This window comes from Cyphellophora attinorum (genome assembly GCF_001299255.1).
Source record: "Cyphellophora attinorum strain CBS 131958 chromosome Unknown Contig15, whole genome shotgun sequence".
NCBI lineage: Eukaryota > Fungi > Ascomycota > Eurotiomycetes > Chaetothyriales > Cyphellophoraceae > Cyphellophora > Cyphellophora attinorum.
The window spans coordinates 1-24,243 of NW_017253243.1; the positions used below are offsets into that span (position 1 = coordinate 1).

General features: G+C 53.5%; 11 protein-coding genes across 11 annotated transcripts; 5 read left to right on the top strand and 6 right to left on the bottom strand.

Moving 5' to 3' along the window:
• Positions 1–293: 293 nt before the first annotated feature.
• On the bottom strand, positions 294–1,871 carry AB675_4956 (Protein bfr2; the record flags this gene model as incomplete). Its single annotated transcript, XM_018145130.1, has 1 exon — positions 294–1,871. One exon carries the CDS (start codon positions 1,869–1,871, stop codon positions 294–296), a length of 1,578 nt encoding a protein of 525 aa, XP_017999294.1.
• A 1,553-nt stretch (positions 1,872–3,424) lies between these two features.
• AB675_4957 (putative transporter) lies at positions 3,425–5,143 on the bottom strand (the record flags this gene model as incomplete). Its single annotated transcript, XM_018145131.1, has 3 exons — positions 3,425–4,412; positions 4,462–4,949; positions 5,114–5,143. 3 exons carry the CDS (start codon positions 5,141–5,143, stop codon positions 3,425–3,427), a joined length of 1,506 nt encoding a protein of 501 aa, XP_017999209.1.
• An 808-nt stretch (positions 5,144–5,951) lies between these two features.
• Positions 5,952–7,170, top strand: AB675_4958 (uncharacterized protein; the record flags this gene model as incomplete). Its single annotated transcript, XM_018145132.1, has 2 exons — positions 5,952–6,144; positions 6,242–7,170. 2 exons carry the CDS (start codon positions 5,952–5,954, stop codon positions 7,168–7,170), a joined length of 1,122 nt encoding a protein of 373 aa, XP_017999325.1.
• Positions 7,171–7,919: 749 nt separating this feature from the next.
• Positions 7,920–8,261, top strand: AB675_4959 (uncharacterized protein; the record flags this gene model as incomplete). The annotated part of the gene is made up of 1 exon (XM_018145133.1): positions 7,920–8,261. The coding sequence occupies one exon, from the start codon at positions 7,920–7,922 to the stop codon at positions 8,259–8,261; it is 342 nt and encodes a 113-aa protein (XP_017999447.1).
• A 352-nt stretch (positions 8,262–8,613) lies between these two features.
• Positions 8,614–9,660, top strand: AB675_4960 (uncharacterized protein; the record flags this gene model as incomplete). The annotated part of the gene is made up of 1 exon (XM_018145135.1): positions 8,614–9,660. The coding sequence occupies one exon, from the start codon at positions 8,614–8,616 to the stop codon at positions 9,658–9,660; it is 1,047 nt and encodes a 348-aa protein (XP_017999388.1).
• Positions 9,661–10,278: 618 nt separating this feature from the next.
• AB675_4961 (uncharacterized protein) lies at positions 10,279–11,715 on the top strand (the record flags this gene model as incomplete). The annotated part of the gene is made up of 2 exons (XM_018145136.1): positions 10,279–10,329; positions 10,525–11,715. The coding sequence occupies 2 exons, from the start codon at positions 10,279–10,281 to the stop codon at positions 11,713–11,715; spliced, it is 1,242 nt and encodes a 413-aa protein (XP_017999441.1).
• Positions 11,716–12,488: 773 nt separating this feature from the next.
• AB675_4962 (GPI transamidase component GPI16) lies at positions 12,489–14,390 on the top strand (the record flags this gene model as incomplete). The annotated part of the gene is made up of 1 exon (XM_018145137.1): positions 12,489–14,390. The coding sequence occupies one exon, from the start codon at positions 12,489–12,491 to the stop codon at positions 14,388–14,390; it is 1,902 nt and encodes a 633-aa protein (XP_017999316.1).
• Positions 14,391–15,981: 1,591 nt separating this feature from the next.
• AB675_4963 (uncharacterized protein) lies at positions 15,982–16,211 on the bottom strand (the record flags this gene model as incomplete). Its single annotated transcript, XM_018145138.1, has 2 exons — positions 15,982–16,121; positions 16,175–16,211. 2 exons carry the CDS (start codon positions 16,209–16,211, stop codon positions 15,982–15,984), a joined length of 177 nt encoding a protein of 58 aa, XP_017999359.1.
• Positions 16,212–16,404: 193 nt separating this feature from the next.
• Positions 16,405–16,791, bottom strand: AB675_4964 (Ubiquitin-conjugating enzyme E2 8; the record flags this gene model as incomplete). The annotated part of the gene is made up of 3 exons (XM_018145139.1): positions 16,405–16,523; positions 16,574–16,686; positions 16,781–16,791. The coding sequence occupies 3 exons, from the start codon at positions 16,789–16,791 to the stop codon at positions 16,405–16,407; spliced, it is 243 nt and encodes an 80-aa protein (XP_017999237.1).
• Positions 16,792–17,664: 873 nt separating this feature from the next.
• Positions 17,665–21,293, bottom strand: AB675_4965 (DNA-directed RNA polymerase I subunit RPA2; the record flags this gene model as incomplete). Its single annotated transcript, XM_018145140.1, has 2 exons — positions 17,665–18,344; positions 18,401–21,293. The coding sequence occupies 2 exons, from the start codon at positions 21,291–21,293 to the stop codon at positions 17,665–17,667; spliced, it is 3,573 nt and encodes a 1,190-aa protein (XP_017999276.1).
• A 443-nt stretch (positions 21,294–21,736) lies between these two features.
• Positions 21,737–22,989, bottom strand: AB675_4966 (Bifunctional epoxide hydrolase 2; the record flags this gene model as incomplete). The annotated part of the gene is made up of 4 exons (XM_018145141.1): positions 21,737–21,834; positions 21,904–21,963; positions 22,024–22,721; positions 22,772–22,989. 4 exons carry the CDS (start codon positions 22,987–22,989, stop codon positions 21,737–21,739), a joined length of 1,074 nt encoding a protein of 357 aa, XP_017999379.1.
• Positions 22,990–24,243: the final 1,254 nt, after the last annotated feature.

A 24,243-nucleotide genomic window follows, 5' to 3' on the forward strand; every position in this document is an offset into this window, starting at 1 on the left:
GAAGGTGGTGGTTGAAGGTGGTGGTTGAAGGTGGTGGTTGAAGGTGGTGGTTGAAGGTGGTGGTTGAAAAATGGTGGTTGAAGACGGGCAGTGAACCGTACGGGTGCACATGCTACGGTGATGTATGCTGCGTCAAGTGAGTAGTAGGAAGAACCGAAATGACAAGGACGCGGTGATAAAACGGCATGAAGGCAGATTCAGACGCTCAGTGGACGTCAGGGTGTCGGCTCACGCCAATATCAGGATGTATGGTGTGAGCGAGGGTGTGGATGTCCGTCATGCTTATTGTATGCCTATGCCGCAGTCACACCTGCAAATAGCCTCAATCCACCGGCTTCCAAGTCATCATCGCTGTCATGGTCATTTCCGTTCGCATGGCCCTTCCGCGAATCGCCATCTTCAGCTATCACGCCACCGAACAAGCTCCCAAAGAACTCCCTTCTCGCTTCCGTTGTCCACGTACTCCTATCTTCCGGTGCCATGAAATTCAACAGCTTTTCGTGCACCGTATACCGGATCTTGCGGCCTTTAGAGGCTTTCGTGTCGCGGTTGGACTTCACCCTAGGTGGCTTGATCCCGTTGATGGCTGGTGTCGAAGTTGGGGGCAGTGCAGATGAAATGGCTGCAGCATTGGTGCGCGAAGAGATTAGGGAGGTGAGCAACGATTGGTAGAACGGCGTGTCGTTGTATGTTGTCGGAGCAGGTTGGGCAGAAGTGGTTAGGTTGGAGAGATTGGTGGTGAGGTAACTGGAGAGGATGGAGGAGATTGTCGTATCATCTCCAGAAAGGGACAGTGCAGAGCGCACTGCGCCAGAGGAGGCACTTGTGCTGGTGTTAGGGCGAGTACGGGCATACCAGTGGTTGAGAGCGGACTGTCGAACTGGGAGGGCGGTCGACTCGAGGGATTGGGTCTGGCTGTAGAGGGCTGAAAGTGCTGTCGATGGGGATGGGTCCAGTGGTGAGATCTTCCGTTTCTTGCTCGAATGCTCTGATAATGCGGATTTTTGGCTGTGAGCAAGAATGTCGCAGCGGATGGAGTCGATGGTCGACCAGAGCGTCAGAGCGGCTTCTTGGGCTCTGGTTGCTGCGGACTCAATGTCATTGACTCCAAGATTGTTCTCTAACTGGTTCGAGGTCGTGAGGGCCTTCTGGAGCTTGATACGCGCGTCCAGTAGACGGTCGTGGGCGTCGTTCTGCTGCTGCACCGCTGCGCCCTTTCGAGCCTGATCGGTTGCTGATGACACAAGCGACGAGACTAATTTCGACTCCGCAGTTTTCCTCGAAAGTTGTGCTCTCATTCGATCTCTAGCTGTGATCGGAGCACGACTCGAAGGTGCCTCCTCGTCCATACTAGTGTCTGAGTCGTCCGAGTTGGTGTTGACCTCTTCGGACTCATCTTCGGACTCGACATCGCTCTCGACTGAAACATCATCGTCTGGAAGACCGACACCTTGGTCATTACTCGTGCCGTTGATGTCGTTCTCAATTTCTGAGTCTTCTGACACATCTTCCTCGTCATCCTCGTCCCTAGCAGCCCCCGAGTTGAGCCCAGCTTCCTCACCTCCGTCGACTGCGAACGGGTCTTCGTCCTCGCTATCCTCCACAGCCGCAAAAGGATCATCGTCCTCGTCCAGATCTGCTCGGCTGATGGCTACACCTCCGTATTTCGGGTCTAGTCGAGGTTGCTCTGGCTTTCGCAATTTGCTTTTCGACACTGCCTCGTAGTGCTCGCGACCGTCGTCATCCGCATCGTCTTCACTGCCTGCACTGCTGTCCTCCTCGTCTCGGTAGCGTGCTGGGTCGTCTTCGGGATCAATGTCTTGTGGTCGTTTCCGCTTCAACTTCTCTGCGCGTTTCTTGAGCGTCGACATGGTCTTATGCACCTTATGCCGTCTGTAGCTGCGAGGAATCGGGCGTAGAGAAATTTATGTGATGTCGCGCCGGCAACTTTTCCACGAAAGTTGGAGAAATCAAGTTCACTTCTAGTCAACCGGTCGTAGGTCTGTCTTGGCACTTTTACTGCCTCATTTCCGCTTCGGGACAGTGGTTCGACATATCGCGCTTCACGGACGACAAACATCAGCTTCACACCAGCCTCAATAACTCGGTCGCTGTTGCAGGCTCTGCGCAGTATCATGGAGCAGCACAAGTTCTCCGATACAGCGAAGACTTTGCTGCGGGATGTCAAGCCCTATCAGGGGTCGATGTTCCCCTCCTCCCACAGGTCCGCTACACCTCCTGGACTCTCCCTGCTTCCCTCCATCGACAATCCACTCAACAAAAAGCAAAAGAAAAGGGCTGAACTGGGGATAAAAAAAAAGAGGGTGTGTTTGTCTTTATATAGTCCATCGAGAAATGCTATATGCTAGTCAGTGTGCTCGGGGTTGGGACTAGGGTCAGGTAATGCTACGGAGGATCTGGGGATGTGGTTGTGCTAGCTGCTAGCTGGGTCAGTGTGCTCAGTGTGGTGACTTTGCTAGCGAGGGTTAGGGGTGACGCGATGTACGATGTGCATGAAATGCTATCAGTTTACAAGCAGGAACGACAGCAAAGCTGCTTCTGGGTACCTTGCAGATGCAGCAAATTGTCCACAACTCCGCGAGAGCATGAGTTGCTAGGCGATAAATCAGTCCCTAAAGTAATACCGCGGCTGTCTGTGTCTGCTACCGTTTCCGATCCTCAACAAAAAGCAAAAAAGATCATGATTGATGAGTGGGCTGAACTGGCTGTAGCTTGGTTAGACAGGAACCACAATAGATTGACACATGAGACTCACGGATTGAACTACTGCTGTCAGATGTGTTCAACACCACCGAGTTATAGATGCATACCCCAGGACTGAAGAACATTAGCTGAGCTGGTCATCGAGCCTGGGCGTTGCTGAAGCCTACCCTCTTACAACTCTGATACACTGCTTACGCAGAATCCCAAAGCAAGAATTCTACCACTGAACTATCCACTAGCGAGGAGTTAGCAACGATATATCTGGAATTGTTCACAGGAATACGTACGCCGTGTGTGCTCATTTTGCAGCAAAGTTTGAGCCCTAACGTGTATATACTATAAGCTATCAGAGCCCCAATAAGGCCTTCTCCAGCCCCTGGTTCGTGGGATGAAAAGATGCGCGGGATGTCTTTAGGGCAGCAACTTGGCCCCAGCCGCCTCGGCCCATAGTCCATTTGCAATACCTACAATGAATAGGTTGCCATGGACTGTAGTGTGATTTCGATCCTCTTGGACTTACAAGTCGTAGAATCAAAACTTCATCCGATCCTCTGCACCAGTTCATTATGCGGCAATGAGAAACGGATCTGGACGGCGGATTGGTGTATGACCACGATCTACAGATTTCTTGCTCTGGGGTTCTGCGCAAGCAGTGTATCAGAGTCTATCAGAGGTCCTTAGTTGAATCCCCGTTCAGCGCCTACTCCGCATCCAATCTTGCCGCCCTCTCCTGCTCGATCTTCCGATCCCGTCCCCGAACAATCCAGAACGTGACCGCCATCATTGCCACCGCGCCAGCCAACATACCTATACTTACACTGAAGCTCAACCTATAGCCCGGACCGTACCTCGTTTGATAGATCTGTGGCCCGACGATGCCCGCCAGTTGCGCACAAGCGTTGGTAATTCCAATCCCCAGACCCGCCCCCGTCGTGCCTTTCGCGGCGCGAATCCGCTCCGGCCACATCAGCGGATAGACACAGGACACACATGCCGTGGCCAGTGAGACGAATATATACTTGACCACAGGCTTCTTGACGGTGAGCAAGATCGCATAGCAAGCACAGATGACGACCTCAAGGCCAATACTAACGGACCAAGGACCCAGAGTGCCACGATGAATAAGCCAGCCAAAGAAGCACATAAACAAGCACCCGAATGTGTAGGTCGGCATAGTCATGAGTTGTGTCGTAGTGGACCCCTGCAGTCCGAGTTCGTAGATGACAGTCGGGAGGACGAGTGAGATGCCCCACCCTCCAATGGAGTGGCAGATCCAGAGCATGTTGAAGGAGTAAAAGGTCGGGTCAGTGACCAGCCCTCGAGCTTCGCTGAGATCCCAGGTTTTGGCAGTGCCGACAGGCTGGTTGGCGGGCAGGTCGGAAATGAGTGTTTGCTTTTCGGAATGGGACAGGAAAGAGGTAAGTTTGGACGTCTTGGTATCGGACGGGAAGTTTGGCAGTGTGAACCAGGCTACAATGCCAAGGAAAATGGCCGGGATGCCCTCGAGGATGAACATCCACTGCCAACCAGAGAGGCCATGGAGCTTGTTCATGTAGCTTATTGCATACGCCAGGAACCCAGATGCGGTGCCGCTAAAGACACCGAAGGAGTAGAAGACGGCGATCCTGAGTGGCAGCTTCTTCGCGGGATACCAGAAGGATAAGTGGTACAAAACGCCGGGATAGTATCTGTTGAAGCTGTCAGCAGATGAGCGCGGAAGGGTGTCTATTCCCTTACCCAGCTTCTGCGAGACCTAGGAAGAAGCGACAGGCTAGCATCCCGGAGTAGTTGGTAGTTGCGGCTTGACACATCGAGATGGCTCCCCATGTGATCATGATTCTGGACATCCAGACTCTTGGCGTGAAGCGCTTCAGGAGGAGCGTGGAAGGCGGCTCGAAGAACATATATGGGTAGGAGAAGATTGAGATGATCCAAGCCCATTGCGAGGAGGTGAGGTTGCCAAGCTGGATCTTGATGTTCTGTGGCGTCTTCGCATTCATGATGGCCGTGTTTGTTGCGTTGGTGGCATTGATCCGCATGAACAGGTACACCACGCAGTAGAAGGCAAGCAGTCGACGGTCGACCTTGCGACGGACGGCTCGCACAGCATCTTTGTCGGTCTCGTTGAGTGATGAGTCTTCCGTGACAGATACAGGAGAATCGTAGGACTGTAGCTCTTTGGCGATGGGTATCGTTGCCGGCTCGAAGGCAGCGCGGTGTCCATGCTGTTGATCGTTTGATGTCCACTCTCACGCCTGTTGTTACTCGAAGACAGCGGGCGCTAATCAATAGCTGAATCTCAGCGATGAGATATTTACCACAGACGTTGGACGAGAATCGCTGCCCTCGGCAAGCTATCCGGACAGACCCTTATACCACACTTATATACCAACATATCTGTGAGTACGTATGGCGGCATCGTCCCGGATGTCTACCGCCAGAAACTGTACCGGAGTCCACCTACCTTCACCCAACTATGCATGAGGTCCAGAAGAGCTCATACTGCCCACGCCGAACGGAGTAGACACGTGGTGGATCGTCACGCAATCCAAGCCAAAGTTGCGAATATCGAAGTCAATGGGCATGCTTTCCACGCTGGCTGCTGTCAAGACCAATGGTCGAGATGCCGACTATCTCGCGAACAGGAGTGTTGGCTTTTTCGCTGGAGTCCATCTACAACGCAGGGACGCGGCTCAAGCAAGCACGCCATGCTGACTATGCTGCTTTGACTCTCGGCATACAGTTGGTTGTTGTACGGAATCGTAAGCAGTGAAGTGTGATCAATTGGTGAAGAAAGCATGCACCGCTGCTCTTACCTGGCAGTCTGAGCACGCCTCCTCGCTTTGCATGTTCGCGGACCTGGAAGCCGCAGAGTATGGCGACTCGTTGAATGAGTTCCTGCTGCAGAGTCGAAGCAAAGCGAAGGAAGGCAAGAGCACGGTACGCGCTTGGAGAGGGTCGATCTGATCACGCAATGACACCCCTGTCAAAAGGACTACCCCACTCTTGCTCACTACCAACTCTACACCACTTTGACCTTCTAGCGACTCATGTGCGACGGCGATGGTGCGGGGGATGAGTACGATGACCGACCCGGAACTCGGCCGGCTTGGAGAATGAATTTTCAAGCAGAAGAGATGATATATCATGCGAGAGCCGAGAGCCGGCCAACGTCGCTATACTACACTGAAAGTCAATCATAACAACAACGAACACCCCCAGAAGCGATGGCCGCAGCAGTACAGAGCCCACCGGGCATCCCGTCTCGCCCAGTAGAGACATATGTCCAAGTACCAGAAACAAAACACTCTGGCGAGTTGGACTGGGCCGATCTTGTGACGCTTGATCTCTCACAATTTGATCAACCTGGTGGGAAGCAGAAGCTTGCAAATCAGCTCAAAGACGCTGTTCATCATGTCGGTCAGTAGCTTCCACAGCCCTCTACGGGATGTTGCCTCGCCTCGGCCCAACTGTCAACCAAATGCATCACGCATCAACAAACTGACCACGACCCTAGGCTTCTTCTACATCACCAACTTCGGACTCTCGCAAGCCGAGGTCGACGAGCAGTTCGCTATCGGCCGCGACATCTTCGCGCTCCCCATGGAGGAGAAGATGCAGCACCGAGCAGCCATGGAAAAAGGCCACTACTCCGGCTATCGATGGCTTGGTATGAGTGAAATCGTGCCTGGTCTAAAAGACAACGTCGAAATGTACAACCTCTTCAAGTTCAACGGGAAGCTCGAGCGATCCCACCCTGACGTGATCAACGACAACCGACCTACCATTGAGAAATTCCAGAAGCACATCGCTCAGGACACGGTCCAAAAACTGCTCACCCTCATCTCCATCGTCCTTGAGCTGCCCGAGGACTACCTGAGCCAGGGCCACAAGTGGGATGACGTCTCCGACTGCCACCTACGATACATGATTTATCGGGCACGTACCAAGGAGGAGAATGAGCGCGCTGGAGGCTTGTACTCGAAAGGCCATAGTGACTTTGGTAGCTTGACCCTACTCTTCCGCCAGCCGGTTGCGGCCTTGCAGGTACGAATGCCGGAAGGGGAGTGGAAGTGGGTGAAGCCTTACCCAGGATCCATCACAGTCAACATCGCCGATGTGCTGCAATTCTGGACAAATGGGTACCTGAAGTCGTCGATCCACCGCGTGTCTGTCCCACCTGAGGACCAGGCCAGTCAAGACCGCTTGGGGTTGCTATACTTCTTGAGGCCTTCCGAGGATCTTGAGCTGGACACTGTTGATAGTCCCCTGTTGAGGAGATTAGGATTGAAGGATGATTCTGCAGCTGGCCAGGGCAAGGGTATTAAGGCAGTCGATTGGGTCAGGGCCAGAGTCAAGGGCAACATGGACAAGCCAGAAGCGAAGGACAGTCGAGGTGATGGGAAGGCGGTCGTGGGCGGGTTGAGGGCTAAGTACTATGACTAAGAGCGTTCAATTCAAACAGCCTTCGCCCCCAAATGATATTCTAGGAACAGGATCAATTCTTTCACCCGCTGCTTCGTGCGATATACACTGAACAAATGTCGTCTAGATAGGGTATCAACATGGACAGGCAGCCGAAACCGAGGTCGATGGTAGCATCGCCTTCCATGGCGCTTTCTTCAAACAAAGGACGAAGCTCAGATGGCCAGAAGTACAGGAAGTCGCAAAACAGTTTCTGCCATTCCTGGAGTCTTCGTATCGGGAATATGTCGACGAAATGCAGGGTCTCGCTAATGGTGCCGGGCTTGATCTCGTTGAACGTGCGGACTGAGATCGCTTACGGTATGTTGAGCGATGGCTGCACTGCATTATCCTAGAAAACAGCACATGAGTCCTTCCTTGCGCAGAACTGGGATTGGAATTTTGAGCAGACCCCGAATATCATCCGTCTCACAATTGAGCAGAGTGGTAGGCCGAAGATTGATATGATGTCAGAGGGTGGAATCATAGGCAAGATAGGCTTGAATAGCAAGGGCGTGAGAGTCACCTTGAATGCGATTCAAGCACCAGGCGTATCGTACAATCGACTGCCCTGTCACCCGGCGCTGCGAACGGTGCTGAACAGCACTTCGAAAGATGCCGCCGCTGAAGCTCTTCGGAAGACAGGTGTTGCCTCTGCCCGCCATATCACTGTGGCCGATGCGGCAACTGGTGGCATTGGCTTCGAATGCACTGCTTAAGACATTGTCGAAATGCCCATGGAAAGTGAGGGTCAACTGAAGGGAAGTTGTACTCACTCCGATCACCTGGTCAAGAAGCACAAAATTGAGGGTACATTGTTCCTCAACGACTCACCATTCCAACTCGAACGTATTCAGGCCTTGATGAGAGACGTCGGAAGTTCATCTGTTCCGCAAATTACGGATATACTCAAGGACGAGAAGAACTTTCCATGCGCCATCAACAGATCGGTCGGAGAAAAGAGCACAAGCCAGACCTTGTTCTCGATCGTGATGGACTTGAAGCGAGGTTTTGCGAAGGTCAAGATGGGTCGGCCGACTGAAAGGGGCGAGGCTTTCGAGCTGAGGCCATAGAATTTGGAGGTACCTAGGTATCTTTCCTAGTGGATCATCGCCCTTACGACTTTCCCTTCTAATTTATGTACATTGCACCGCTCATTCCACCATTATTTTGAAAGTTGTCGCACTCAGTGTTTCGCCTTGTCGGCCTGCTCGGCTTCTTGCAAATACTTTCTGTGTGGTGTTAGCATGTCCACGTAGTTGTGATGAGTATTTCCCGTACTGAATGATATCCTCCTCGGCCTTGCTACTGACAACTGAGCGACTGTTTAAGCATACAGCGAAAGCTCCTGTACATCCTCATTGCTATCCCTGAATTTGGACTGACATATGAACAACCCGATAAACAGCTGGCAACAGTCACACCATGGCCACAACCACAACTCCGGCCTCTCATGGCCGCGAGGATCCAACATTCCGCAACTACTCCGCCGCGGCAGCACAGACGTACCTCAAGAATCGACGAGGGTACAGCGAGAACATCATCAACCTCGTCATCGACCAGCACAAGTCGACGGGAGGCTACTTTGACATACTGCTCGATGTTGGCTGTGGTCCTGGCCAGGCGACTAGAGCTCTAGCACCTCATTTCGAGCATGTCATCGGCGCGGATCCCGGTCAGAGCATGATCGAGACGGCAAAAGGTGTCGAAGGCCTCACCAAGAGTGGCGAGTCCATCACATACGAAGTATCCGGAGCCGAAAATCTCAGCAACCTCTCCGCTCTCAAGGAGTACTCCTCGCAAGGCCAAGAATGCGTCGACCTCATCACAGCAGCAACAGCAGCCCACTGGTTCGACATGCCCAGATTCTGGGCCCAATGCGCGAAAATCCTCAAACCCGGTGGCAGCGTCATCATCTGGGCGGGATCAGGCTATACCTGTAATCCCAACACCACTCCCAACGCTGCTAGACTGCATGATTTCTTGACTAAATTCGAGACCGAAATCCTGCAGCCCTACGAATTACCAGGAAACCGTCTAACTCGAGAGTTCTACGTCGATCTCGGAATGCCCTGGGAGATCCTGGCCAAAGACTCCGACACCTCCACCTCCACCTCCACACCCCTCGACGAACAAACCCGCACCGCCCTCCAATCCTTCCCAGAATCCCAATATAAACGCCACGAATTCAACAGAGACGGCTACGTGTCCCCTGGCCAACACTTCTTCAGCGGGGAGCGACGCGCCACATTCGAGCAGATCAAAGCCACGCTGGGCACCGCGAGTCCCGTGACGCGATGGAGGGAAGCGCATAGGGAACAGGTGGAGAAAGGGGAGGTGGAGGATATTATGGATATGTTGGTGAGGAGGATGGGGGAGATTATGGGGGAGGTTGACGAGGGGAAGGGACGGGATTGGATTGATTCGGGGGGTGGGTTGGTTGTCTTGGTCGTTAAGAAGATGGGGAAGTAATGATTGGATGAATGAATGATCCAATGATCTTGTTGAGTTGCGTTGTTATTGAAGTGTTGAACTCTGGACTCTGTGGCGGGTGGACGGTGGTCGTTGTGGGCAGGTGCAACTCGACGTATCGACTGGAAGGCGAGTAATGACTTTATCTTTCTACTTCGGATCCGAGATCTTTCGAGGAAAATGCTACAACGGCGAGACTTGTCTTTCTTGTCTTGTCGCGCTCCTTCGAATGCTTTGCGGATGAACCGATCGTTTGATGCAGCAGGCGAGCAGAAGCATATCCGGCCTGTGCTAGCCCTTGATCTGAGGAGCTTTGGCATACTTATTTTCGTATTCAGGCTGCCTCATCGTTCTGACAGCCCTGTTGCCTGGTAAGCGCGCACGTCAGTAGGTAAGTGGTTTCACAGCATCACGACAGTAATGAGATCTCAAGCTCAGCTGAGAGAACCTTACCTAGCCTGGCCTGGATGAGGTGAACTCTCCTCTTTTTCACTCCAGGTGTCCAGCATCCCAGCCTTGTGATTTCCACTATTTTCGCTCGCGAGAATCGTTCTTTCATCTGCGCATTCTAGTATCCTCAGGAGTTTGCTTGTCGACATTGCTCCCAAGGCGTTCAATATGTCTGCCGCAGAAATTCGACGCGGCGACTTCGTATATCGCGATACGCTGGTAAGTCAAACCATCTGCGCTGCGAGTAATTAAGATCCGCGGGCCGGGCTTTGCGTCCTGCAAGCAGGCTTGTTGCTGGCGTTGATCAACGAATGGCGAAGGCAAGAGTCTACGAGCTCGAACACCGCTCTGCCGTCTATTTTATGCTGCAACACTGACCAGTCATGCTGACACCTCTACCCCCTGATCGTGTAGTTCATCGACCTAGGTCAAGCAAAACGACATGCTCGCGCGTCAGAAAGCGAGCTTCGCCGACTGCTCCTTCCCAAAAGATCATCAGCTCCTGCCGACAAAGATCAGGTCGCCCATTACTACGAAGCACAGCTTCTGCACTATGGCCTTCCGCGCACCAAGGATAAGAACCTAGCCAAAGTCCGACTGACCCAGGCTCTCAATATGGGTAGTCTCAAATTACCAGCATGGGTCTCACAGACCGAGAAGGACATGAGGAAGGAGTGGCTTGCCGCTTTGAAGCGGGATAGCAAGGCAAGCGAGCCGAAGCCTGCTGCTGGAAGGAAGCGTAAGGCCGATGAGCATGACGAGAAGTCGAGTCCTATTGGTGCAGCACGGAAAGTCAAGGTCACGGTCGAGGTCGACTTGAACGATGTTGAGCAGTCGCCAGCCACTAAGGCAAGACCGAAGGCGAAAGCGACTTCTGCAAATGCCAGGACCAGCACCCCAGGGAAGCCGAGTACGACACCTTCAAGATCAGCAACGAGCCCGGTGAAGACTCAAGCTTCTCCCAAGCGGTACAACCCGGCTGATTACCACCTTGCCTCCTACTCCGACCACGGTAGCGATTCCGACAACGATTCGAACGACGTGCCGCCACCCGCATACGAATCTCATGACTTCGGTGCTCCCACATTTCCACCTTCCAGGAACGTCTCCCAGATCTCGGGCGCCTACAGCGTCAACACCGCGTCAGCAGCATACGAAGACTGCACCACCGCTGACTCCTTCGTCACTATCCGCCTGGATAAAAGCGATCCCTCTAGCCCAACGCTGTGGGGTATCCTGAGCCTTCCCGGTAAGCTACGCTGCGTCTTCATGTCCGAAGAACCTGCCTCGGCATGGAATGGATCCCAAGCATCTGTATTGTGGCGAGCTGAGGATCTCGAGACCGCAGAGGCAATGTTCCGGCGTGACTGTCGTGGCTGGGTGGAGTTCGATGTTGGCCGGGGCGAGATGGGAGCCATGTTCTGGGGCGCTCTTGATGGACAGGATCTGAGTGTAAGGGCTGGACTCACTGCTCGGGGCTATCATGGCGGTTCGTGGACGTTGCAAGGCATACGGGACGAATGGGGTGCCATGCGAGGCGGGCTTATGGCGGCGGTGAGGGTCTCAAGTCCAAATGTTGGTCCGGCTCTGTGTCTTGGACATTGATCGAGAAGGAGGGCATGGATGACTGGACCGAAGATAACGTGGCTTTGCCGCACCTTTGCTGGAGTGTGCAATTCCGAGTAGAGCTTCTCGATGTCGCACAGGCCAAGTGTAGGTCTTGTGGCCACAACAGAGGCGTCGGCGTGGTGCAACTTCCTCTGGAAATGAGCCTGCGTTAACCTCACTGACTCACACGAAAACTCAGGTGAATATCCCAGGCAGCAACCCATCATGAACCACATGACGAACAATGAAAACATTCTGATCAAGTCACTTAAGCGATCGTTCCGCGTCTGCCCCTGGTTTCTACTCTGCTGGAGAGGTATATAGTAGCGGTCTTGCCATCGACGTCTTCTTCTCCTTCAACCAGATCGATGCAAACGGCTGGGAAGATTGCCATGCCAAGATAACATCTGATGCTGTCTAGTGAGGCGAGGTTGATTTCTTGAGGGTCCCACTTGTAACAGCAGAATCGTACCATGAACTCGATGTGTCTGTAGTCGCAGATGATATTGCTGATTCTAGTTTCTCCTATCTCAGCTCTGCGGGACGATTGTATCAACGGGTGTGATCCAACGGAGTGATCTGTGGTAAGTGTGCGTCCCCGTTCGAGCATCTCATACGATCCGTCCACGTGGCTGCACACTTCTGGGTGCTCGCCTTTGGATCCTATGGCTACCTTCCGAGTTTGGTCTGACCACGTCAAGTTTGGTCATCCGGTCTTGTGTATGACCAGATCTTAAGGCCGTCTAAGTCCTCGATGTTGAACCGCATCCATGAATTTATTCCTGTTCCCTGCACGACCTTCATCTCACAACTCCTACACTGGCGGCCACAATGCAGGCATGCTCCGCCTACTCTTCTTCCTCACACTCACGCTCCTTGCCACCTTAGCCCATGCCACCGACTACCACGAGCGCCTAACCCTCAGCCCCCTCCCCCTAGGCACGCTCCTCGCATCCTTCGACTTCCGTAGTAACGAGTCCCAGAGGACCTACAACGCCCAGAACTTCCGCCTCTTCCCACGGTCACTAGCCCAGACTCTCCAACATGCGGACACAAAAGAGCTACACCTGAGATTCACCACCGGCCGCTGGGACGCCTCGGAATGGGGAGCCCGACCATGGGATGGGACACGGGAGGGCGGCACGGGGGTTGAGCTGTGGGCATGGATTGAGGCGGGGAGTGAAGAGGAGGCATTTGGGAAGTGGGCTGCTTTGACACAGGGACTCAGTGGGTTATTCTGCGCCAGTCTGAATTTCGTGGATGGTACGAGGACCACGAGGCCGGTCTTGACTTTCAGTCCGAAGGGAGAGCATGGAACCAGCGAACCTGGCGGCGGAGACGGATCAGGAGGCTCTACGTACTTCCTCCACGGCGTCCTTCCCGGCGAGGTAGTCTGCACAGAGAACCTTACACCCTTCCTCAAACTCCTGCCCTGCAAAGGCAAAGCCGGCATCTCCAGCCTCCTCGACGGGCACAAAGTCTTCGACGCCGACTGGCAATCCATGTCCATTGATGTCACTCCAAAATGCCCAACCGACCGCTCTGACTGCATCGTCGAAATCGCCCAAACGATCGATATGGTCCTGGACATCGAGCGCTCCAAACGGCCACGCGACAACCCCATCCCACGCCCCGTCCCCGATGACCAACTCGTCTGCGACGAAACGAAAGACTACCACTCCCACGACACCTGCTACCCACTCGACTTGACCTCCGACCATCAACTGCCCTGGTCATTCACCACCGTCTTCGGCCGCGACGTCGCCGGCGCATGCCCACTCACGCCCAAAACCGGTCCCGGATCGCACGCAATCTGCCTCAACGTCCCACATTCGCGGACCGCTCTTATCGGACCATGGGGATTTGAGTTCAAATCGCCCGAATCCGAACCCGAGTCCCGCTGCTACTCACTCATGTCCGGTCAATCCTTCGACATCGACCTCCCCCAACAAAAGGTGGCCGACCACTACGCTAGTCTAAACCACGAACTCCTCCGCGCCGAACGTACGATGACCGGCATCGGCAGCGCCAACGGCGGCATGCGCGTCCTCCTCTCCAATCCCTCCCCCACCACCCCCGTCACGTTCATCTACTTCGAGTCCCTTCCCTGGTTTATGCGCCCCTACATGCACACCCTCAAGGCGACAATCACATCCACCGAATTCCCCTGGGCCGACGACCGAACCCTCATCAGCGACATGTATTACCGTCCCGCCATCGACCGCCAACGCGGCACCCAACTCGAACTAGTCATGACGATCCCACCCGCTACCGAAGTCATGCTCACCTACGACTTCGACAAAGCCGTCCTCCGCTACACCGAATACCCACCCGACGCAAACCGCGGCTTCAACGTCGCGCCAGCCGTCATCCGTGTTCTGAACCAAACGACACTCACTCCGTCAGGTGGCGTGGAAGAGAGAGACGTATACATCCGCACAACCTCCCTCCTCCTCGCCCTCCCCACACCGGACTTCAGCATGCCGTACAACGTGATCATCCTGACGAGCACGATCATGGCATTGGCGTTTGGGAGTATTTTCAACCTCCTTGTACGTCGGTTCGTCGGTGCAGACGAGGTTGAGGAGGGGAAGTTGAAGGTTGCAATACGCACAGCGGCGGCGAAGCTACGGACGAGGATAGCTGGGAAACCTGTTGGGAAGATGGAATGATGCGGTAGTTGACCTGGGTGTTGGGCTTGTCTCCGTATGTACACTAGTAAAACCGAGCATGAATACAGAAGAAAACAAAAAGAGCGGACATGCAGTGGCTGCCTAGAGACCCACTCAGGTCCTACATGTACACAGACGCAAGCTCTTCTTTATGCGGACGCCGGCTTCCTATCTCCCCCCAAACCAGGTCTCCCGCCAACCGAACCATGCCGAATTATGGCACGCACAAGTGCAATCGCCTTCTTTTGGCTTCGCCGGCCACGTCTTGCGGTATTGCCACACCACAAGTTTGTACAAGCCGTAGTACAACGGTGCTATGAGGAGGAGCTGTACCACGATCCTAGTACCGTCTCCCAAGAGGCGCTCTTCACCCGGCTCGACCAGGAGTTGTGCGAGTGATGGTAAATGATCGGACATGCTGTGTGTTTTGGGTTGTAGTATTTGTCGTAGCGGTGTATGTATGTGTGTCTTTTGCGCACCTGGATCGCCGATCGTGTGTGAGGATGAGGGCGAGCTGAGGGACCCAGTTCAGGGAGCTGTTCCTGTGGTGCTGGGATAGTTCGCCGTCGAGAGTAGCCTGGTAGGACTTAGACTCCCGACATTGAGTTGTATGAAGACGATTCAGATCTTACAGCCTCCCTCCCGCCTACTTATGTAGAGTTCTGAATACCTTGCGGTAGGTGACACATGTCCTCAAAATCCACCTGTTGCCGTTTGAAACGTTGCGCGAGCCGACGCGACCTGAGAAATTCACTCAAAAGGTAGCTATACTTCAAGCCGCGGCTGTACCTGACTTGGTCCAGAATATGTTTCAGCAGTTTTGGCATATGGCGGAAACTTCTTAGGATCGTTCTTGGCAGCCAATGTACGGGGGCCAGGGGGCGGAACGGAGGGGGTTCAGGCCTGGCAGGGGGTGGGAAGCATTGGCGTGTGGCGGAGCTAGTCCAGGAGTAGTGTGGAGTAGAGTGGAACAGCAGAGGTTATCGATGCGTGATGCCCCTGGCGTCATATCGTCAGGCACAGTCCCCCTGCTCCATAGCAGCAGCAGCAGCAGTCGAGGTGTGCAGTACAACTGACTCATCGGTGAGCAATTTGCGATACCGGTGTCCTTCTCGTTGATCAACCCCTCGCACGCAAGCAGGCAGGCAGCAGCGAAATGGAACCGGGGCCGGTGATGAGCTGAATTTGTGTAGTCAGGAGGGCCACTGGCATACTTCGTGAGCTGACCCAAGGTTGACTTCCCGCTCCGTTGTGGCCCCTCCCGCTCGGGCAACGGTCCATGTATGGGACTTTTGCTACCAGACTGATCCACTGGTGACAAAGCTCAAATGCCATGGGCAAAGGAACAACAAAAGCTTGTATCAGCGTCGCCAAATAATATGTAAACGCGCCCATGCTGTATAGTCGATGTTTCCCGTTCTATCCACGCCTGAAGAGGAATTCAAACCCAACGCCACTCATACGAACCATAGCCACACTGCATGTGAGCTGAATGCATTCTCTCTCCCAGTGTTGAGCATGTGAGAGACCTCCCTGCCTATCCATGTAATTCATCAAGTCGTTTCAACGTCATCGATCGATTCGCACCATACTAGACCTCCATATGGCCCGCTGGTTCCTCGTCGCCGTGATCACTCCGGAAGTCCTCCACCTCGCTCAGCTCTCCGTCATCCTCCTCGTTATCGTCGTCGTTCTCTAGGTGGGCTCTGGTGGCGTACTGCGTCACGTATTCTGCAGGATCGTTAGTAGCAAGACAGACAAGCAAACAATCATGGAGAGCTCACCCTTCACTCTCTCTTCATATCTCTTAGGTTCGCGCATGAGCAAAGCGGCCGCCTCGCCGTTGAGTGGATCTGTCGGATTTGGGTATCTGAGCAGTTGTGGTAGGAAGACTTCGAAGATGTTGATCATGTCGAACATTGGGGACCAGGTTTGATTGATCACGTCTAGACAGACGGAACCAGACCTGGAAAGCTGATCAGTTCCGGGTTCAGATCAGTCGGCTGGCCTCGACTTACTGCTCGTCGATATTGGGGTGAAAGATCCGGTTGACGAAGCCGATCGATGGCGAGCTGTACGGGTATGCATCTGGCAGTTCGACGTGTACCTTCCACCTCCCATCTGCGAATGGTGCTGAGGTCTGATCAGTTGTCTAATCGGGGCGGAATGGGGACATTACGCACTCTCTGTCGGTCCCTTGAATGTGACGAAGAACTCCTGCATATTGTCATTGACCAATGTCACATCATAGTCACTCATCAAGAGCTTCATGACATCGGTCTCGAGCCTCCGCCGCCTACCGTCCCGCAGCGTGTTAGCTTGTGTCTGCTAGGCGTTGCAGCTATGGCGAACAGAGGAGAGCCTGGATGGATGGCTTCTGTATGACTCACGGGCTACTCATTGTGGACGCTCTCCTGGATGTCTCACTCTTGGATGTGGTCTGTACTTCTGTGCCGTCAGGTTCGTAGGATCGTTGAGGCAGCACTGGTCTACCAGTCGAGAAGGCTGTGGCGGGCAAGTATAGACTCAAGAAAGGTCTTGCGTTTACTGTCGCGTACGTCGGTCCGTCGACGTGCGTTCGAAGGCTTAGGCGGCTGTGTGACCTCGTAGGCCACGCGTTTTCTTTGTCTCTTCTTGCAATCGCCTCTGTGCAGGTGCGTTGAGGTTGAGTTAGGCGTGGCGGGGAACCCTCGGTGACAAAGACGCCGATCTGCCGGCCTGAGGATCTGTCCGATCCTGTATACAGTATTGCAGCAATGACTACGATGCCGTAAGAGATATGTAGGATAGTGTAGGCAGTGTCGGTGGTGAATGCAAAGCAAGCAATTTGTGGAAGTGAAGCACGAGTGAATCAGTTGTACTCATCTGATCTGCAATGGCGTGGGGAGAGGATGGGGGCGGGGAGCACCTGACATGTACACAACAAGGTACTTGAAGTTAAGCAGCATCATGACTTCGAGTAATACTTTCCTCCCCAGGGCAACTGCCACAATAATGACTGTTGTTCGATACTCCATGCGGAAGCAATCTGAGGACCTGGGGAGTGCAGCTGCGACTCACTCAATCACCTGGGAAGTTTCGTTCCACCATCTTCAGCCGTCCGAGTCTGGACCTGTGGGCCATCGGGAAAGTGCTCAGTTCTCAGTTGTATTCACCGGCTCCGCCCATGCTGGCGAGCTCGACATCGATTTATTAGTTCAGCGAACCATACTATCGTCCAGAGTGATAGTTCCGTTGCTCATAGACCGCACGTCGAACCAATGACGTGAATCACTCAATTCTCGATCGTGAACTTCGTCTTCACCCCCATGCTTGCGAGCTCAACGTCAAGATACCTCAACACGCCAGGGACGTTGACCACAGTCGTATTGTCGCCGCCAACGAACCTCTTGCCGGCGCCATCCTCCCAAACGTTCATCTTGTGATCCTCCCATCTTGCCTCCCTCGCACAAGCTCGACATCTGACCATCCCGCTTGGCTCCATCCTACCGCCTCTTCGACCAGGTGCAAACTGATTCGGCACCATCATCGTCGACAAGAATGACCCACAGTCTCGACAAACCCAAGCTCTCTGCTTGTCAGAGCAGTCCATCAACCGATCCTGCAGCAAGTATGCACAGCCGTGGGCAATAAGTGAATCACGCTCCATCTCTCCGACTCGGATACCACCGCCTTTACTTCTGCCCTTTATCGGTTGTCCCGTGAGGGCGTTCACTGGGCCTGTCGTCCGTACCTGGAACTTGTCGCTCACCATGTGTCGCAACCGCTGGTAGAAAACCACACCGAGGTAGATGTCAGCCGCGAACTCCTTGCCAGTGATTCCAGAGTACATTGGCTCGTTGCCATAGAAGTTGTACCCCGCTTGCCTTAACTGCTCGCCGAAGAAGTCACCGGCTGTATTGTCCTCACTGAACGTGAAAGGAGTGCAGTCCTGCGCCAATCCGTGCAAAGCTCCTGACTTACCCGCCAGTGACTCGACAAACATGCCAATGGTCATGCGTGAAGGAAACGCATGTGGTTGATGATGACATCTGGCTGAATGCCGCTCTCGGAGAATGGCATGTTCTCCGATGGCCACAAAAATGAGCAGACACCTTTCTGCCCATGTCGAGACGAGAACTTGTCTCCAATCACTGGCCGTCGTGGGATACGGTATTTGATGCTGATTTTCTGGCATGGTTGGTCACCTGTCTCGGAGCCCAACATCCGTACTTGATCGATGTATGCCTCCTCCTGGTCTTTGTACTTGAAAAACTCCGTCTTCCCGTCCAGATTCACCAGCTTGTTCGTACTTGGATCTAACATGACCGAGTGGTAGCCAAGCACAACGCTGCCTTCAGTCACTTTGGTCCCAACCTGAGGCAGTCCATCTTCGTCCAGCATGTGATCAGCGGGCATGTTCAGATCACCCTCTGCGATTCCGAACAGGTGCTTGACGTTGATCCGCCCATGCGCTCTCGACTTGTCGAAGTCGAGGTCGTACACCTTGGTCTTGTAGATGACGCCGTCGCCAAACCCACGTTCGTGGGAAGATTTGTTGATGATCATAGCGTCGTCCATGTCGTAGCCGGTATATGAGATGACGGCTACCACCGCATTCATGCCATTGGGATAGTTATCCAGCCCGTACGCGTTGTACAACGGCGGCCGCACGATGGGTGTCTGGCCTGTCTGTAGAAGATACGCCTTGTTATCCGTTCGATACATCATGTTCGAGGATGGTGTGCCCATAGCTTGCTTGCTCATCTGACACTGGTACATATTTCTGGGAGACTGATTGAAGTCGGAAAATGGAGTCATGTTGGCGAGAATCGACAAGATGTTTGTTGGTGTATATTCGATGTGTGTTGTCACGTCTTTGATAATGTCGTCCTCGAGACATGCAATATTCATATATTGTTGTTCAAAAGGCCCAACGTAGTCCAATTTTCCTGAAGACAAGTACTTGACAGGTCGGATCATACGTGAGGGTTGCGCAAAGAGGTAGACGCCAGGATACAAACCACCATTTGATGTAGGCACATGTCCGATCTCGAGCTCGACGGGTACGCCGTGCTCACCATTGACTTTCCAGTGCCGCAGTAGCTGCGAAATCTCCCGTGCCCGGTCTGCGCTGCAATAGCCCAGTATTCGCCCATCCAACTGTACCGCGAGACTGTTCTCAATGCTCATTGACGGAGCTGTTGCTAGACCGAACTCCGCAATGGTCTTCTGAAGCTTGTCCAGAGCTGGTCGCACAGTAGGTATGATACATTGGTGAGCAAGATGGTTGAGTAGTCCGCAAGGTGCTCCATCCGGTGTATGAACAGGGCAAAGGAAGCCCCAGCTCTCTGGCAACAACTTCCGGACCGTTGTCGTCTTCAACTGTGCGAAGAATGCACCTCTGTGTATGCAGCGGAAATGACTGATGAAGCGATAGAAGTTAATCTTCTCAGCCACAATAGTGAACCCTGATGTCTGCGACTGATCAAGGCCACTTGGACTGACGAGATTTCCCGTGGACATGAAGTATTCCAGCGAATTTGCGACATTTTCGTTGGATTTCCGTACCACCTTCGCCAGGAAACTGCTGCCAAACTCCTCGTGGGTGAAAGACCTGCCATTCTTTTCCCTCACCCAGTCCCGAGCAAAATTGGATATTCGTCCTAGCCATTCTGACAGGCTCTCTTTCAGTATCATGCCGTAAAGGAAGCCGCTGAGCAGCACTTCGTGGTTGGAGACGGCATCCGGATTGTCGACAGCGCAATCTCCAGCCGCGAGAGCATATACCTTGCGGATCATGAACAGCAAGAGGTCAAACTTCTCCTGGTTCTGAGCGTCTGTCACATCAGCGTTGCCCAGATGCGGTAGAATGATCTTCCTCAGGAACTCTTCGCCCGCCTTTTCATCAGACATTGTGAATGGTATGCCGAGAACAGGCTTGAACTTCTCGCCAAGATAAGCAAGTGTCTGTTTCCTGGACTTGAGGTTGTAGACCTTGTATGTTCTGAGGAGCAATTCCGTGCGTTCAGACACGAAGGAGCTGGGCTTTTCCGACCCAGTCTGCGTGCCGACAATTCCTTCTGCAATTTCGCGATCGTTCGTTTCAACCAAGGCCTTCAGGATCATGACCACAGGGACCAAATACTCGTTCTTCCGCCACGAAAACCTCATTGTGACATTTCCATCAGTAAGATAATGCAGTACATTGGTCTGAGCGGACTGATCTGGCCGGACCGAACGAATAGACACGCCATACTGTGAGAAGGTAGGACCTCTGTTCGCGAATGTAGCACGAGATATGGCCATGGGATAGTTCCTCTTGGGCATGATCAGCAGTCTGATCAATTTCTCGTTGCCGTTGATGATGAAGTAGCCTCCCAGTTCCTCCGAGTCCTCCCTCCGGTATACTAGCTGTGACGGCGTAGCATTTTCCAGATGGCACCTGTTCGACCGAACCATGATCGGTATTTGACCCAGGTTTCTCGTGCTTTGTTGCCACTCATTGTTGTTGACCTTCCACTGTAACTTCCCACGCAGTGTCCCTCGATAACTGCTGTGCCTTTCTCGACATTCTGCGGGATATGTTTCTCGATTTCGCGTGCTGAATTTGTTCGAGTCTGGTAGTCGAGGTGTTTCCAAGGTCACGTCTGTGAGTCTGAGGTGTAGCTTGTTCCGTGGTCCTACAGGATCATCTTGATTGCCGTCGACGGTGGTCACAATGCCAATGTCTTTGAGCGCTTCGTCGAGAAGGCCACCGCCGAAGATGGCGTTAAAGGACTCGACATGCGGTCTGACGGCGTTCTGCAAAAGAGGATAAGCGCTTTTGTCGTTGGGAGGCCTCTGAAATATCTTGCGCTTTCGAGTCGTGTTGTAGTCGACGTCCCAGTTTGTGTCTGTCGCTGCCCGAGTTGCTGAAGGCATAACGACGAAGGAAAGCTCGTCGAACAACGGACAGGAACGCACTCCCTTGACTTCACTCCTTCCCGCTGTGAAACATGATGCGACACAGCACTGGTCGTCGTAGGTCTGCCGGAGTGCAACTTGCGACTGCGAATATCGAAATTTCTCCAACTTATCGATAAGGGTCATCCGGCGCTCCAACATTGAATGTACTAGACTTAGACGTCGGCCCAGATTTAGGTAGGTATTCCTACCTGGCCAGGCCTTATACAACCCCATTTTGTGTCATTGAGGTTTACCTGCGCGGCATTTGCCTCAACGCGATGCTGTGCAAGAAGAGGGGACAATTTGTCCTCTGCTACTATCGAATCATACACGAAGCATCCTTCAACTTTCATTAATGTTACGAAAGGTTTCAACACAGTGACAACGTCGCGTACCAAGCGTCAAGCACGTTCCCTAGCTCACTTGATCGGGAACCTCTCCTTCAGCCAATCCGCGATGATCCCGCCCATGTCCTGCGGCTTTTCGTATGCCCACCAATGTCCGGCGTCCAAGACCTCTGCAGATATGTAAGGCTGAATTCATTCCAATGTGAGGCAGCAAGCGGGAGCGTAGTTACGCAACTTACTTTCTGTCACATCGTTGACCAGACCCTGGTCTTTAGCGTCCTTCATCAAATCAGTCCGACCTGTGATGGGTTTCGTCAGCAACGACATGAACGCAACCTGGGAGGATAAATGGCACATACAGACCCAGTCCCCAGTCTGCCCCACGAACAACAGCGGAACATCTATCCTCCTCCTATCCTCCTGTCCTTCCCTCTCGCACAGCCACTTCTCGTCCTCTAGCATCGTGTTGCCCTTCAAGCTCAAATAGTAGCACACCGGGCCCTCGAACCCATCTCTGCTGAACCTTTGCACAAACCTCTCCTTCTCCTGCTGCCAGTTTGGGTACTTTTTGGGCTGCACCGTCCAGTCCTTATACTTGCCCGTCCCCTCAATGTAGGCGCGCATTGAGCCGGACTCGCAGAACATTTCCCGCATCCACACATCTCGTCCGTCCTCGCCCTCAACTCCGTTCCCGCCTTCGGCCTTACCGGGCTGGAAGCCGTTGTTGACGTCCCAGAACCGCTCTAGATTATGGCGCATCGTTTCCGGAGCATCAGGGGCAGTAAAAAACTCCCAGTACGCCCACTGTGGGTACCCAAACCGTTTACTTGTCGCGGCGTTCTGCTCCTCGAGATTGAACGGCTTGGGGCTAGGAATTTGGTATGCAAGGCTGAGCAGGATCAGGCCTCGGCACAAGTGGCGATGGTACAGGTAGAAACGTTGCGCAGTAGCAGATCCCCAGTCATGCCCACAGGGGATGATACGGCCATCGCTAGCGACGTTCTCGTGCTCGAGAATCTGGGCCAAGGAAGCGGCTTGGTCTCGGTAGTTGTAGCGGCTGGGATCGGTGGGTTTGGAGCTGCCTGCGAACCCGAGTAGGTCGGGGACTATGAGGCGTAGCCGAGCTGGAGGAGGGAGGGGACCACTCCGGACCACATCGCCGCTTGATCAGGGAAGCCATGAAGGAGGAGGATGGCCGGATTAGAGGGGTTTTCGGTGGTCTGTTGCTGGAAGAATGGTGAGAGGTAGTAACTATAGGTCAGTCTGTGGGGAGTGGTGATGAGGGATTTGTGCGTGAAGTTGCTGAGGTCCATAGCCACGGCCATGTTTTCGATCTGTTGTTTCAGACAGCCCTCAGGACTTCGCTGGCTTCTAGGCTTGTCATCTATCACGACTATATGGGACTCTTGGTGGAAGCGGGGTTTGACTTCTTATGATGTGTGCCGGCCATCGTCATCGGTCGACTCGTCTTGCTGTGCTCGGTGCTTCGAAGCATCTCATTTGCTCAGCTACCGTACATCTCAGTGCATCAGCAGAATTAGCTGTAGAGCGTGTGATGTATTGCTAGATCGTAAGGTGCTCAAGGCAATACACCAGTACTATACCTCGCTCACCTTACCACATGTGTCGCTAGTCAAGACGCCGTGGTTGCCTCGTGCTGCTATCATGCGCTTGCCAGAGGCCGCTGCCCATGGTGTATCCTGTATCTAGTGTTTTTGAAAGAAGGAAGGAGCGTGTCCAGATGCTCCATAGTCAGTGCTTCCTTCCTTGCAGGTCTTTGGGAAGGTGCGTTCTGTCCTGCACACGCGATCCGTTCTTCAGTAGCAATCGCTCGTTCATCAACCCTGCCATGCAATGTCGATGACGCACCGAGTAACACTCTGGAAGTGTGCTCCTTCGTACCGATCAAGCTCAGGCGCGTCGAACGACCTCAATATCGATATTCCAACCTACGGCCTACGGGTCGGAACCCTGCACCAGCTCCTGACGACAACAAGTGGGGCATGAAGCTGTAGATATCGGTGGTCTCAATCTCGAACAGGGATTTTTGGAAGCAACAACGCAATGAGACTTGGAGGTTTTACGCATTGAAAGACGCGAGCTAGAGACGATTGTCTCGCGCAGTGGAAGGCCGCAGTCCACATGTTTTCACATGCGTCCATTCGAGCCACCTATTCACGAACGCCTCCACACGATCAGTATCGGGCAGGAGTGCGCGACACGGTCATCTTCATATCTTCGAAATCCCGACCAAGGCAGATACGCGTCTTCAACACATCGAGTAGCTCTCGCCTCAAAAACACGACAGCACATGCATCGAAGCGTGGTGATCGAAGCAACGCGCCTGCAGATTCCCCCTGTCAGTGCTTTGTCCACGCGCTCGGGGCGGAACCCTACCGTGGGCACAATGCAAGCCACCCCTGCCACTGTAAGCCCAAGCCGATAAAGCCCGGATCGCGTGCCTATCAACAGGGGCAGTCATGCAGCTCGGTCAATATTCAGGCTGAATGGGGTCCCAGATACGGATTCTCAAGGCCTGAAACGAGAATCCATGGCCACGATCGGCAGTGTTCGAGACC